The following is a 13,694-nucleotide window of genomic DNA, read 5'->3' as shown; positions in this document are numbered from 1 at the left end:
GGGGGGGGGGGGGGGGGGGGGGGCACAGCCTGCATGGAGTACACCAGAGAAATGTAAATCAGTACTATAAGTTACCTTATCAACAAAGTTAAATGTTCATGAAAAGTAAAAATAGCTTGAATTTGTAAAGAAACTTTTTGTGAAAACAGTCACATTAGGTTTAGAAATGGGCCACGTGCACACAGGCTTCCCGAGACGTTACACAGTGTTCTGCTCCTCACAGCTTCGGGCCCTTGCGCACTTACTCCGCTAAGTGTCCACTTCGAGGAAGACCTTAGGGCGTAGTGTAGATATTATATATTATATATATATATATATATATTGGGACGAGGCCAAAGAAACTGAGGCTGCAAAACAGGTTGACAGGTCGAAACGTTCACATCCATGTAAAACCTAAACAGTATTTTAAATAACTTTAGACACAAAAGACACCAATATACAGAAACACACACCCAACACAGTTTATTTTCAATTAAATATTTGTTCAGCTTTTTATTGCATGAACTGTATTTAACATGTTTTTATTTTGTCACACCAAAGACAATAAATATAGTTTCCTGCAAACATTTTATCTGTGTTGTTCTCTCTTTACATTTAACCTAAACAGCTGGCCCCCTGTTAGGCTTTTTCATATTTTCTGGCATTTCTACAATGTTACGATGTTGGATTAAACAGGACCAAAGCTTCAAATAATGAGGTTTAAGTATTTAAAATAAATCCCCGTGAGCCAAAACCTGAACATCAAGTGAACGGCCCTCAGAGTCGGAGTCCCTGAACTCTGGTAAATCCATCTACCCTGACTTGAGAAGAGGCAGCACCGTGAACAGAAAGTATATCTGCCTGAAATCGAGATGACAGATTCCCTCGTGTGGTGAAACCCGTTCTGCATGTGAACTGATGTCAACAAATGTCAGCAGTGTTGCAGGAAGTAAACAAGCTCTGCAGGTCGTCTTCTCCGCTCAAAAGTTACTCAGGAAAACCTGAAAACATTAGGAAATAAGACGGGACTCAGTTAATGAGTAAGAATATTTATGTCACTCTTTTAATCCACAGTGCTGAGGGCTCAGCTGTGCGCATGATGAAGAAACACCAGTTTGTCTCGGGCTGTTCTTGCTCTGCCCAACTCAACACCTCCAGCTGCGGAGGCGTAACTGTAATCCGGCACAATTACTAACTACTATGTAATCAGTAACGTAATCCAAGTACCACAAAATAAAAGTAAAGTAACCCGATTACTTTTGGAACAGATCTACAGCTGACAATAATAAAAGCAGCGATAGGATGCGTTGCACTGGGCCTGTGCGTCATCTGGCCCATCCATGAGAAAATGTTGTTCCGTAGTTCTGGATGATATTTTAGAGTGCGCCATTTCTTTGAAAATGATTTTAAAATGTTGATGAATCGTCCTGCTCTGTGGGCCTGCTTTCATTTAGTGACCAAGCAGCAGCCAAACTGCGCTCAGCAGCCTCCCAGTGAACAGGAACAGCTTCATTAGCTGCCAAGAGCCAAACAGGCAAGAAAAGCGCCGCTGTACTGTTTCCCCAGGGGTCAAACTCGAGTCCACCGGCCTCAGAGTCTGTGTTCTGTGCACTGGGAGCTGGAACCAGTCCGCACAGTCTGCATGACGGCGTGGGCCGTAACCACATTCAGCTACAGGCTACACGCTGAGCAGTATAATATTATTTTCTGTACTGTCACAGAATACAGTTCCTTTATTCCTGTATCCTGATTACATGTAATCCGTTACTCCCCAATATTGATGCAGCATAAAGCGGAGCGTCGGGCATGAGAGTGTTTCAGGAAGGAACTGAGACATTTTCTGTTTTAGTCAAACGAAAAGTATTCGTGGCTTTATGCAGCAAGAGACTTTTGATATGTCTCCTATTTACACCCACTGAGCACCGGCGCAGATTAAAGACAAGAATGAGAAAACTGGATTTTAGGATAAATAACAGAAGAGTCTGAAATTTAAACTGAAGAACAAAAAGCAGACAAAAGGAAACTGAGTGCATGGCAGCCGTGGGAAATAGCTGAGTTACAACAAACCGTTGTCTTTGAAGAATTTATTAATAAAAGAGAATCAACAGAGAAGTACTGCAACACTAATCAGCTGGACCAGAAGTTCTGAGGTACAGTCACCAACATCTGGCCCCGAGCAAAGGGCTGCATGAGCATTTACACAGTCGAGGTTTCCATGTTTAGAGGAACAGAGATCCTCTCAGCCTTCACTGGTCGCAGTCGAAGGTGGGAGAGGACCAGCTCGTTAGAAAGACACTAAACCAACTTCACATCTCTGACCTAAAGCCTGCACATGTGGACAGAATAATGAGTATAATAATACAACAATATATGAGACATAATAATAACAGAAAATAGTGCTATTATAAGTGCTTACATAAAGATTAGAAGAGAAAGGAAAAACAATTTTCTGTTAATATTAAGACACCAAACATCAGATGCACTTCATGGCCAAAAGTATGTGGACAGCCCTGATGCTAATGAACTAGCTGCTTTAACTCAGACTCGTCTCTTGGGTGTTTGACTTTAAGTTGTCTCAGTTCTGCAGGTGTTCACAATCCAAAGAACAAGGCCGAGATACGTTTCAAAAGACTCAGCCACAAGCTCAACACGAGTTTTAGTGAAAAGACCACTGAGGTCTGAAGAAAAACACCCAAGAAACAAATCCGAGGCGAAAGGCCCATGATACAAATTCCAGTCTAGTCGAAGGCCAGACACCCAAAAAACCAGAGGCCTGTACCACGAAGCAGGATCTGAGCTTGTCCAGGTAACTTCGGGGTTAAACCTGGGTCGGTGGTTCACTTCTTACCGGGGTAGATCTCCATGGTAACTTATGCTCCGGAGCAGGTTCTGTTCCAGATAAGAGATCAACTCTGTGAGAAACGCCGACTGACCAGTCCGCTCTCTTGGAAAATGACCTCAGCATCTGTAGGAAAATCCCACAGACTGTTTTATCCAACAGGCTGCTTTATGTTTGCAGCGGTGATGTGGAGAAACTCTTGACTATAGCGATATAATCCTACAGAGACTGATTAAAAGCCTCAGGCTATTGTTGCCTACAGGTTTTTACAGCAGGATCAGCCCACTTACTGCTTTGAAATGTGTTGAATATTTTTTTAATTGCTCCCAGTTTGTTTCACACAGACTGATGCAGCCGTTAAAATAAATAGGTTTTATTTTTCTTATGTGAGGCTGAATGTTACGACTTTTCAGCTGCCTAATTTTGAGATTCAGTCTTTCAGCCAGTATTTCATTTTATGACTGACTGGATTTTTCCTTTCATTGCTTTGGTTAATTCAGAACAATGTTTGGAACATTTTGAGTTCGTTAAATAAATTAATCTCACTTTTGACCACTTAGACTATTCTGTGCTTGAATTTTTTAATGTGGAAACGCCGACACACGGCCGAGCCGAAAGAATGAGGCTGATATTTTTATACAGGCGTTATGAACACATCAAATCAACACATTATTATAGACTACGCCTGTTTATTTAGGCATTCACACTGTCTGCCTGCATGTGTCCAGTATGTGTCTGTGATTGGTCATCTGCTGCTAACTCCGCCTCTATTATGTCAACGCCCTCCCGGCTGGATCATGAAACCCTGGGTTGACTTACCGAGTTGATAACCAGCTTCGTGGTACCGCTTATCCCGATCGCGATAGTTAGGGTTAGTTAAAACATATCCTGGGTATGTTGAACTGGCTTCGTGGTGCAGGCCCCTGTTAACAACAACATATATCTACAGACCAGGACCAGACCTGAGTATTACAGCCCTGATGAAAATGCTGCTGTACACAAAGTCCTGGTTCTGAACTACATGTTGACCTGTCACATCCTTGTGGCCATGTGTTGCACCTCCTCAGATCCATCAGCCTCTCAGTTGATATTAAAGGAGTCTCTTTGTTGAACCAGCTTCTGCAGGTTCTGGTTTACGTCACTGAAGTACTGCTGAATCCGGCCGTACCTGTGATCATAATAAGCCTCAAGATATGTTTCATAGTGACCCCCCATGGGTATGTAATTGTATTTTGCATCCTCACCTACTAGATATAAAGTAAAATAATACTTTTGGATGTGCCCCCCTTTCTTCCAGCACTTCCTTGTGCTTGTCAAACAGCAGCTCCAGGTCTGTCAGGTAGGTAGAGATGAGTCTCTCTACAGGGTCCTGGGTTTGAATCCCTCCCAGTCTCACCAGGTGGATCATCATCTGGACGTGGAAGGCCGCCCCGTTCACCCAGGCCCTCAGAGCCTGATTCGACATGTGCCGTCCCTCACCGTGGAGTTCTTCAGCTGTAGCTCGATCCGTTTGACGGCCCTGTTGTTGATGTGTATCTCGCATCTCTTCAGGCACTCGTCGATCTGATCCCAGCAAACACGCTGCGCAGAGCGTCCTCGGTGCTCTCTTCAGGCGGACTGGAGGAAACGATGTCGACGATGATGGCGATGACCAGCGCTAAGAGACCTGTCAGTTCAGGAGCTGATGGCAAGTTGCCCAACTTGTCCGCCAGGCTCTTGGTCCACTCTGCAGCGTGGACACCCGCCTCCAGTCTCCTCCACTCATAATGCTGTCTGAGGAAGACAGACTGGTGAACTTCTGCATTCTCAGGTTGACTCTCAGATCTGGACCATCGCTGAGCTTGTTCAGAAAAGTATTCAGTTGTTGCGTCTGGTACTGCCTCAGATACTCTTCTCCGCTTTCAAGGTTACCCATCTCTCTCCTTGTCTTCAGGATCAGATCAAAGATGGAGGTTGTAGTTTTCTGTGCAGCCCTGCAACACACAGAAACAACACACAGTGAACATTTTCCTCCAGACGATCTCAGAACACCGAGGCTCACTGAAGCTTTGTGTTCTGCACTTGTTGAGGTGGAGCACATGGAGCTAAAGTCAGAGACAAACTGTGCGTTCATCTGTTAGAGGTCACCTGCTTCTACAGTTCAAATGAAACACCCACAATGCATTGTAGAAAGGAAAAAGAAGAGCTCCTCATAGCTGCAGAACATTTTAGAACAACTTTAGTGAATCATCTCCAGAAAAACAAAGTTTTAAATCCTTTTAAGCCTTTTTTTAACTTGCAGACATCATAAAGTCACAGTGTGACATCCAAGCAGCAGCTTGGCATCAGAAATGCCTAAAACTGCAATTCATCGAGTGGCCGCTTGAGGCTGGCTGCAGAAGACCCCCATGTCAAAATACCCAACTTTACAGCAGAATAAAACACGTTTACAGCCTGGTTCAGAAAATGGTTTTAGTGCATATCGCTAATTTTGCCCTTCGAAACAGCTGTGAGGGGGGGTAATTTTTTTATAACTCACCCTGTTTAAAGTATATCAAAGTTTTGCATTATTAGGGGCGTGGTCTCTTTGATTGACAGGGGGCTCTGACCCGCTGTCACAGCTAGCCGAGTGACTGCTGACTGTTAGCTCAGCGAATACAGTTCGTCGGCAGCTACACCTGAGCGTTTTAGACATTTCTTCATGCAGGTACCGGACAAATAAAGACATGTGCGATTTATTGGAGAGAAAGAGAACCTCCACAAGCCTGTGCTGCAGTGAATGAAATTATAGCATTTTATTTATGTGTTACAATAATTAGCAGGTATGGGTACAGAACGTTAGCTTTGGTAACGACGCCTAAATAACAGGAGTCTGCTAAATGCAGTTTATAAAGAAGTGTGCAGAGAAGTCAGAGGTGTATTAGAGAAGTCTGTGAAAAATCAAAAAACAAACGACCGCACACTGTCTGACTTTACTAACTTTACTGTGAGCGACGCATTTCGCCCATTGCTTCCTCAGTCTCACATATTACAATTACAAATACTCTACTTACAGGTGTGTTAAGTAGACCCTGTGCAGGTCATGTGACCAGCACATGTTTTCCATGACACCTATAAAATTAACATCTTATACAAAGTATTATAATATAAACAGCAAGAATGTGCTAATTATCCAAACAGATCAACAAACATCATAATATATATATTTTAAACATACATCAGTCACAAGAATTACAACGTAACAGGAGCTCATAAGTATCTTAAGGCAAAACAGGGTCGCGGGGGGCTGAAGCCAATCCCAGCTGACATCGGGCGAAATATATATATATATACTTGAACTTGTGAATTAAACATACACAAGTTACAAGAATTACAGCAAGACCTCATGTATATCATGAGGCAAAATAGCCTGACGTTCCTACCTCTAGCATATATCCCTAAAGGGGAGGGTAGGACATTCATCTTAACTTTCTCTGAAGGAAAAACCCACCTCAGAGAGAGACATACGAATCATCATCACAAGAATGGGCTCAAATCTAGTGTCTCATTCAGTCCATGAGGTTCAGTTGTGTTCAATTCATGAATCCAAAAAGCTTCCCTTCTCAAAAGTTGGTTAATCAAGTTCCCCGTCTTGGATAGGACTCAATCTTTCAATGTCAATAAATTTAAGGGAAGTGACTGAACCATGTTTTTTCTCTCTATAATGTCTAGTAATGGCTTAATCCATGTTCCCATTTCTAATGGCAGCCTGATGTTCTGCCACTCTCACTTTGAGATACAAAACCACTTTTACATTTACAACCTTTTATTATTGAATGCAATATTTGATTTTAATTTGTTAAACTGTCGCTTTTATATTAGAAATCATTTTTGTTTAAAATTTGTATAAAATTGATCAGACTAAATTTAACTAAAATAAAAATCACTCACCAGTTTCTTATGTTAATTGAATATAGTGTGATCTAAACTTGACAAAATATGATAGTTAATAGTTGTAAATGAAAACATTAAGACATATAGGCAGTGGATAAGACACATGCCTTTGGTGTGAGAGACGGGGGTTCAATCCCCCACTGTGAAACATCCACCATTGTGTCCCTGAGCAAGACACTTAACCCCTCGTTGCTCCAGAGGCGTGCGACCTCTGATAAATAGCAAGTTGTGAAAACCAAACAATTATCTGCACACTGAATAGTTAAATGAATAAAGGGATTATTGGGTCAGAGTTAAAACTAAAAGTCTAAATGAAAAACTGTTAACAAAACATTTGTAAGAGCATCTTGTTGACCTGTAACTTCAGATTACGATAATGTGAAATAGCGCGATATGAAGCTTAGGTGCAACTGATATTTCAATTATTATTATTTAATTTATAGTTTTTATAACAAATATTCATACTTGCTATGTGGAAGCTCAACCAGCAGAGGTCACTGTACCCCCTGCTGCGGCACCCTGTGGCAATACGGTTTTGACTTGTGTTTATATCAAAGAGCATTAAAGCTAATAACTGAGTTTGAAGCTGTAGGTTGTGCAGAACTTCACCTTCCTTCATGCTACTCTTTTAATGGCACTATCACTGTTAACAATCTACTGTTACCCCTTCTGTGTCAAAACAAAACTCTTCCAAAACAATTCAGTGGAGTTTTTTCTATTGTTGCTATTAAATTTGCCAGTGTAATATATAGCATTTAGTTAGTTAATTATTTTAAATATTTTACATGCAGCTTATTGTTCGATCAGTTATGTAGGCCTACTTATTCATGAAACCTGTGAGCATTATTGTGAGTCTTAGGTTTCATTCTGTTTGATGAAAGGCAGTGCTCTGCATATCATGTTAACCCATTAAGACTGCATGTGACGTCTGCGTGTGTAAAAGAGCAGTAGTTGAATAAAAGATGCGTGGAAACAAACTTTCTTCGGATCATTGGTGCCTCTCAATTCCCTTATTTGTCGTTTCCTCGTTCCTCGCTTGAACCGGAAGTTGTTCTGGGCCGCCATGCTAGCTCTTATTTGTGCAGTGAGGAGCAAAGAACTATGAGCGAGGATACACAAGTTTTACTGTTGACTTGCCCCCTTATTAGATATCAGGTGCTGATTGGACGCTGCAACTGAACGGACTGATCTGATACAACGTCACTGGAGTTTCATACCGGAGTGAAGACAGATAACAGATTTGTTGTGTATTTTGGGCTACAATGAGAGTAACTCATAAGGTGTTTCCTGTTTTTAAATGCTCTGCAATATTTCCTGGACTCCTCTGAAAATGCAAAAGATAAGTTTCCCTACATGAGTGCGTTTGCCATGTCACAGTAAGTCAGCTTGGCCAAATGTTCTTGCAACATCTGTTTTAAAAACAGTTTAAAAGTTCACTTCTGGTGCGACAAAACATTATATTTTTACAACTCTTCATGTGTTTTGTGTGTAAAAATCTGACTTGAGAGTAAAGTAACTGAAGCTGTCAGATAAATGTAGAGAATTAAAAAAGTACAACATCTCCCTCTGAGATGGAGCAGAAGTAGAAAGTAAAAAAGTACATACCTTTAATCTACTACTAAGTACAGTACATGAGTAAATGTACTAGTTACTGTCCACCACTGGCTCCAAGAACAGAAATGTTCCCCCTCGCACTAGGCTTCTCCTCTGCCTCAGGTTCCTGTCCTAACACCTCTACAGCTGCTCCCTCTCTTGAGGAACAGAGATTAGCATTCCTGACATTTTAGAGACTTGTTAGAAAACAAGGGGCCTTACTGAAATGTTGTGAAGGAAGCCTTGGATGAGGGGATGAAAGGATCAGGTCCAGAGAATCATCAACCTTTCAACAGATCAAAATGATCTACCTGGTTTTATTTAGCAAAGCTTAAAAACAAACAAATGAAAGGAAGAAGCTGAATCAAAGAGAGGAGGAACATCAGATGCAGATGATAGAAACTCTCATCTTCAGATCTTGGTAGTGATGTCTGTGACGTCTCTTATGCTCTATGTCCTTTTGTTCTGTTTCTCTCTATCTGCTGTACTGAGCTCTCTCTGGACCTCAGGGAGACAAACTTATCAAATAAAGGTGGTGTATATATAAGAAGGAATAATCCAACAGAGTTCCACAGACTTGAAGTCTTGAAGCTGTACTGGATGCTCGTGGTGGCCTGACTCTACTGAGACACTTCATGCTGCAGCCAGACCTACAACAGGAGAACAAGGTTTACTAAAGGTCAGAGGTCAGCAGGTTAACTTTGTATTCAAATATATAAACAGTTAGTGGAAAATATCTAACTGAGCTTTCAGCAGCATCTCATGGTGTTCATCAGTAAATGGAGTTGGCTCAGGTGTCATCATGTGACCTACAGGTACATCACATCTCCCCCCATATACAAGCAGCTGTTACCATGGGACTGAGGGTCTGTACCTCACATGACCACACCTGAAGCATCTCCAGAACTACCAAGCAAACGCCATGAGCTGATGAAGACCATGAGATGTGGCTGAAAGTTCTGGGAGTCAGGAGTCCAACCAGTCCCAGTTGTAGTTCAGTACAGACCTGCTGACTGGATCAGACACAGTCTGGTTCCAGTCTGTTCACATCAGGTGAGTCTGACAGCTTTCATACCTGTTTGATTCCTGTGAAGCAACAGAACTCAGACCAGGACCAGAACCAGAAGAACCAGAAGAACCAGAGAACCCACAGGTAGTCCAACTGTTGGGAGGGGAGAGGAGAGAGGGGGGGAGGCTGAAGGAGGAGAAGGAGGAGGAAGAGTAAGTGATGAAGAAGAAGAAGAACAAGAAGAAGAAGAAGAAGAGGAGAAGTACTGGAAGGAGGAGGGGCAGCAGGACCTGGAAGGAAAATCAGTAGAACCTGGATCAATGCAGTGATCAGTTTATTATCAGGTCAGCAGGTTAGTTCATGTCATATAAACAGGAAGTGATGTCAGTGTCCTGACCTCTGACACTCAGCCATCTCCGAGGAGATTCAGCAGTCCGATCAAAATAACACCAGTAGAGACCTTCTTCAGACTGATTGATGTTCCTGATGGTAAACTGTCCTTCAGGTCCAGATCCAAGTTTAGAACCATCCCTGAAGAAAAAGGCTTCGAGTGCGACCTGATCTTTGGTTCTACAGCGCAGAGTGACATCACTTCCTGCCACCACAGGAAGTGCAGGAATCTCCAGAATAACCTGAGAATCTGAAGAAGAAGAAAACAGAGTTAGTCCATCAGACCAGAACCTGGAAGGAAAATCAGTAGAACCTGGATCAATGCAGTGATCAGTTTATTATCAGGTCAGCAGGTTAGTTCATGTCATATAAACAGGAAGTGATGTCAGTGTCCTGACCTGTGACACTCAGCCATCTCCGAGGAGATTCAACAGTCGGATCAAAATAACACCAGTAGAGACCTTCATCAGACTGATTGATGTTCCTGATGGTAAACTGTCCTTCAGGTCCAGATCCAAGTTTAGAACCATCCCTGATGAAAAAGGCTTCGAGTGCGACCTGATCTTTGGTTCTACAGCGCAGAGTGACATCACTTCCTGCCACCACAGGAAGAGCATAAATCTCCAGAGTAACCTGAGCATCATCATCTGAAGAAAGAAAACAGAGTTAGTCCATCAGACCAGAACCATATTCAGAGTTAGACCTGTCAGACCAGGGCCTCATTTCTAAACGTAGCGTGCAGATAAAAGACGGCGTTCTCCACTTTCTAAGCAAACTTTGGGATTTCTAAAAAACGTGCGCTCCTCCACGGTAACTCTTAAATGAATAGAAAACATTTGAGTGACAGATCTTTCAGAGTCCAGCTTCTGTCACACAAGACAAGTCTTATTTCCTTTAAGTCCTCGGCAGCCTCGTTAATTCAGTTGATAAACAGACAGTTAGATCCTGACCTCATACAGGAGGCAGACTTCACGCTGCCATAACCACCACCTCTCCTACCGCTAACACACACAGTATAAACAGGAAGTGATGTCAGTGTCCTGACCTCTGACACTCAGCCATATCCGAGGAGATTCAGCAGTCTGATCAAAATAACACCAGTAGAGACCTTCATCAGACTGACTGATGTTCCTGATGGTAAACTGTCCTTCAGGTCCAGATCCAAGTTTAGAACCATCCCTGATGAAAAAGGCTTCGAGTGCGACCTGATCTTTGGTTCTACAGCGCAGAGTGACATCACTTCCTGCCACCACAGGAAGTGCAGGAATCTCCAGAATAACCTGAGAATCATCATCTGAAGAAAGAAAACAGAGTTAGTCCATCAGACCAGAACCATATTCAGAGTTAGACCTGTCAGACCAGGGCCTCATTTCTAAACGTAGCGTGCAGATAAAAGACGGCGTTCTCCACTTTCTAAGCAAACTTTGGGATTTCTAAAAAACGTGCGGTCCTCCACGGTAACTCTTAAATGAATAGAAAACATTTGAGTGACAGATCTTTCAGAGTCCAGCTTCTGTCACACAAGACAAGTCTTATTTCCTTTAAGTCCTCGGCAGCCTCGTTAATTCAGTCGATGGAGTCTCTGCGTTCAGGACTTCATCTGCACGGCCCCTTGAGCAGGAGGTTCAGCGGAGCTTTAGCTTTTCTCTCCCAATTTGCCGTCTTTATCTTCATGCAGTCAGCATGTATTAATATTAATTATTATTTCTAGGCAGCTATGGCCGTTAAAAGGGCGGGACAAGGAGCTGCTCACCTGGGCCACATTTTGAACTGATTGTATTCATAAAGGGAAATCAGCGCGGGACGTATGGACTGTTAAACATCTGAAGATTTAAACCCTTTCTGTTTTGATCTGTACGCAAACGTCTGACTTTAATCCTACGTAAAGTTTAATAAATGAGGCCCCAGAGTCATAAACAGACAGTTAGATCCTGACCTCATACAGGAGGCAGACTTCACGCTGCCATAACCACCACCTCTCCTACCGCTAACACACACAGTATAAACAGCAAGTGATGTCAGTGTCCTGACCTCTGACACTCAGCCATATCCGAGGAGATTCAGCAGTCTGATCAAAATAACACCAGTAGAGACCTTCATCAGACTGTTGGAAGTTCCTGATGGTAAACTGTCCTTCAGGTCCAGATCCAAGTTTAGAACCATCCCTGATGAAAAAGGCTTCGAGTGCGACCTGATCTTTGCTTCTACAGCGCAGAGTGACATCACTTCCTGCCACCACAGGAAGTGCAGAAATCTCCAGAATAACCTGAGAATCTGAAGAAGAAGAAAACAGAGTTAGACCATCAGACCAGAACCATCTGTCCATCTTCAACAGAGAGAGAGTCAGTGATTGTTTTCTCCTCCATCAGCTCACCTGCAGAATCAGTCAGTCCAGACAGCAGCAGCACAGACACACCTGCAACAGGAAGACAGGGGTCACTGAAGGTCAGGGGTCACTGAAGGTCAGGGGTCACTGAAGGTCAGAGGTAGCTGAAGGTCAGGGGTCACTGAAGGTCAGAGGTCACTGAAGGTCAGAGGTCACTGAAGGTCAGGGGTCACTGAAGGTTAGGGGTCACTGAAGGTCAGAGGTCACTGAAGGTCAGAGGTAGCTGAAGGTCAGGGGTCACTGAAGGTCAGAGGTCACTGAAGGTCAGGGGTCACTGAAGGTCAGGGGTCACTGAAGGTCAGGGGTCACTGAAGGTCAGAGGTCACTGAAGGTCAGGGGTCACTGAAGGTCAGGGGTCACTGAAGGTCAGACGTTGGAATAAAGTTGTCTAAAAAGGTGTAACACAGATTTGGGTGATCATTTTTCCTTCCTGCTTCATAAACAGTGAAAACAGCCCGGGTGGATTTTGACCTGGGAGGACAAACGTCACATGGTCGACAGGATGAAAATACAAAAGTCCATCTGAGTCTAAAGCTGAAGTCTGATCAGAAATAATAAAGAGAGAAGTGTGAGGGAAACCTGACTGGAACTGGTGTCTCCAGTATTCAGTGTTTCAGGAATCAGCAGTTTGATTGTTTTTCTGATTCTTCATCAGGTTTGGTGAAACTCAGTGTCGACATTAATAACCATGGAAATGTCACAGTTAGAGAGGAAGTGACACATGAAACACAAGAAAGATCACACTGTGGTGTTTCAGATGAGCTTTCCTGTGTGAAAGGTGGTGCTGAAAACGCCTCTGATCTCAGAGTAACAGAGTTACAAACTCATCAAGTCTCTTAACTGGATCCTCGTTTCTCTCGCTTGCATCTTTTCTCGAGTCTTTGTCCCTCCCAGCGGGGACGCAGGGAAAGACAAAAATCACTAGAGGAAACTGGGAAATATGAGATATACAGAAATATAATATATAAAAATGAGCCAAGTGTCCCATGAAGCAAAGTCTGTCTGTGCAGACGGCTCTAACAGCTGCAGAGACTTTTAATAGACCTCATTAATTATCTGTCTTCATCCTCGGCTTTTCCTTTCTTTGCATGTTGTTTTATTTATTTACTTTGGATTGTAGCTAACTAGCATGTGTTGGCACGTAGCATTATTTATTGCTGCACAGTAACATCATGTGCATATTTATTATGTTGTATATATGAATTATGAAATAATATCTTTTTAACAGGGAGGACAGAAATGCAGTGAAAGTCATTGGCAGTTGTTATCAGCTGCTGATCAGTGAGCCTGTTCCCTGTCAAACAAACTGATCAAAACACAGAAAGCTTCTTTATCACTTGAGATGTCCTCGTGGCTTCATGGTGGAAGAAATGAACCATGTGACTGCAGCGTTCAGCAAAAAGCCTTTTCTATCACTTCTATTAAAGAGGAAAACATTCCAATAGTTTCATCTTGAATCATTTTGTAGTTCAGAAGTTAAAAGAAGACAAACATGTTTCACAGTTAAACCTCAGATGTGTCAAAGTCATGTGACAGCAGTCTGACAGTGAGGAGAGTCCAGGTCTCAGTCTGGATCAGGTCTCAGT

At 42.8% G+C, this 13,694-nt stretch overlaps 1 protein-coding gene and 1 long non-coding RNA gene across 2 annotated transcripts in view; both read right to left on the bottom strand.

The window, feature by feature from the left end:
- LOC123967440 (nuclear receptor subfamily 1 group D member 1-like) overlaps window positions 1-4,361 on the bottom strand; it is a 14,384-nt gene extending 10,023 nt beyond the window's left edge. Inside the window, exon 1 of the mRNA XM_046043536.1 lies at window positions 4,089-4,361. Within this exon, the coding sequence (XP_045899492.1) occupies window positions 4,089-4,361 (273 nt within the window). The remainder of the gene's footprint in view (window positions 1-4,088) is intronic.
- A 4,245-nt stretch (window positions 4,362-8,606) lies between these two features.
- On the bottom strand, window positions 8,607-9,539 carry LOC123966172. The gene is made up of 2 exons (XR_006823914.1): window positions 9,399-9,539; window positions 8,607-8,973 (listed from the first exon to the last, which is right to left on the bottom strand). It is a non-coding gene; the product is annotated as an uncharacterized LOC123966172 (long non-coding RNA).
- Between the last annotated feature and the right edge of the window lie 4,155 nt (window positions 9,540-13,694).

The sequence above is a fragment of the Micropterus dolomieu genome, linkage group LG02, assembly GCF_021292245.1.
Source record: "Micropterus dolomieu isolate WLL.071019.BEF.003 ecotype Adirondacks linkage group LG02, ASM2129224v1, whole genome shotgun sequence".
Lineage (NCBI taxonomy): Eukaryota > Metazoa > Chordata > Actinopteri > Centrarchiformes > Centrarchidae > Micropterus > Micropterus dolomieu.
The sequence above is the reverse complement of the archived record's forward strand: the minus strand, read 5'-3'. Positions and strand labels throughout refer to the sequence as shown.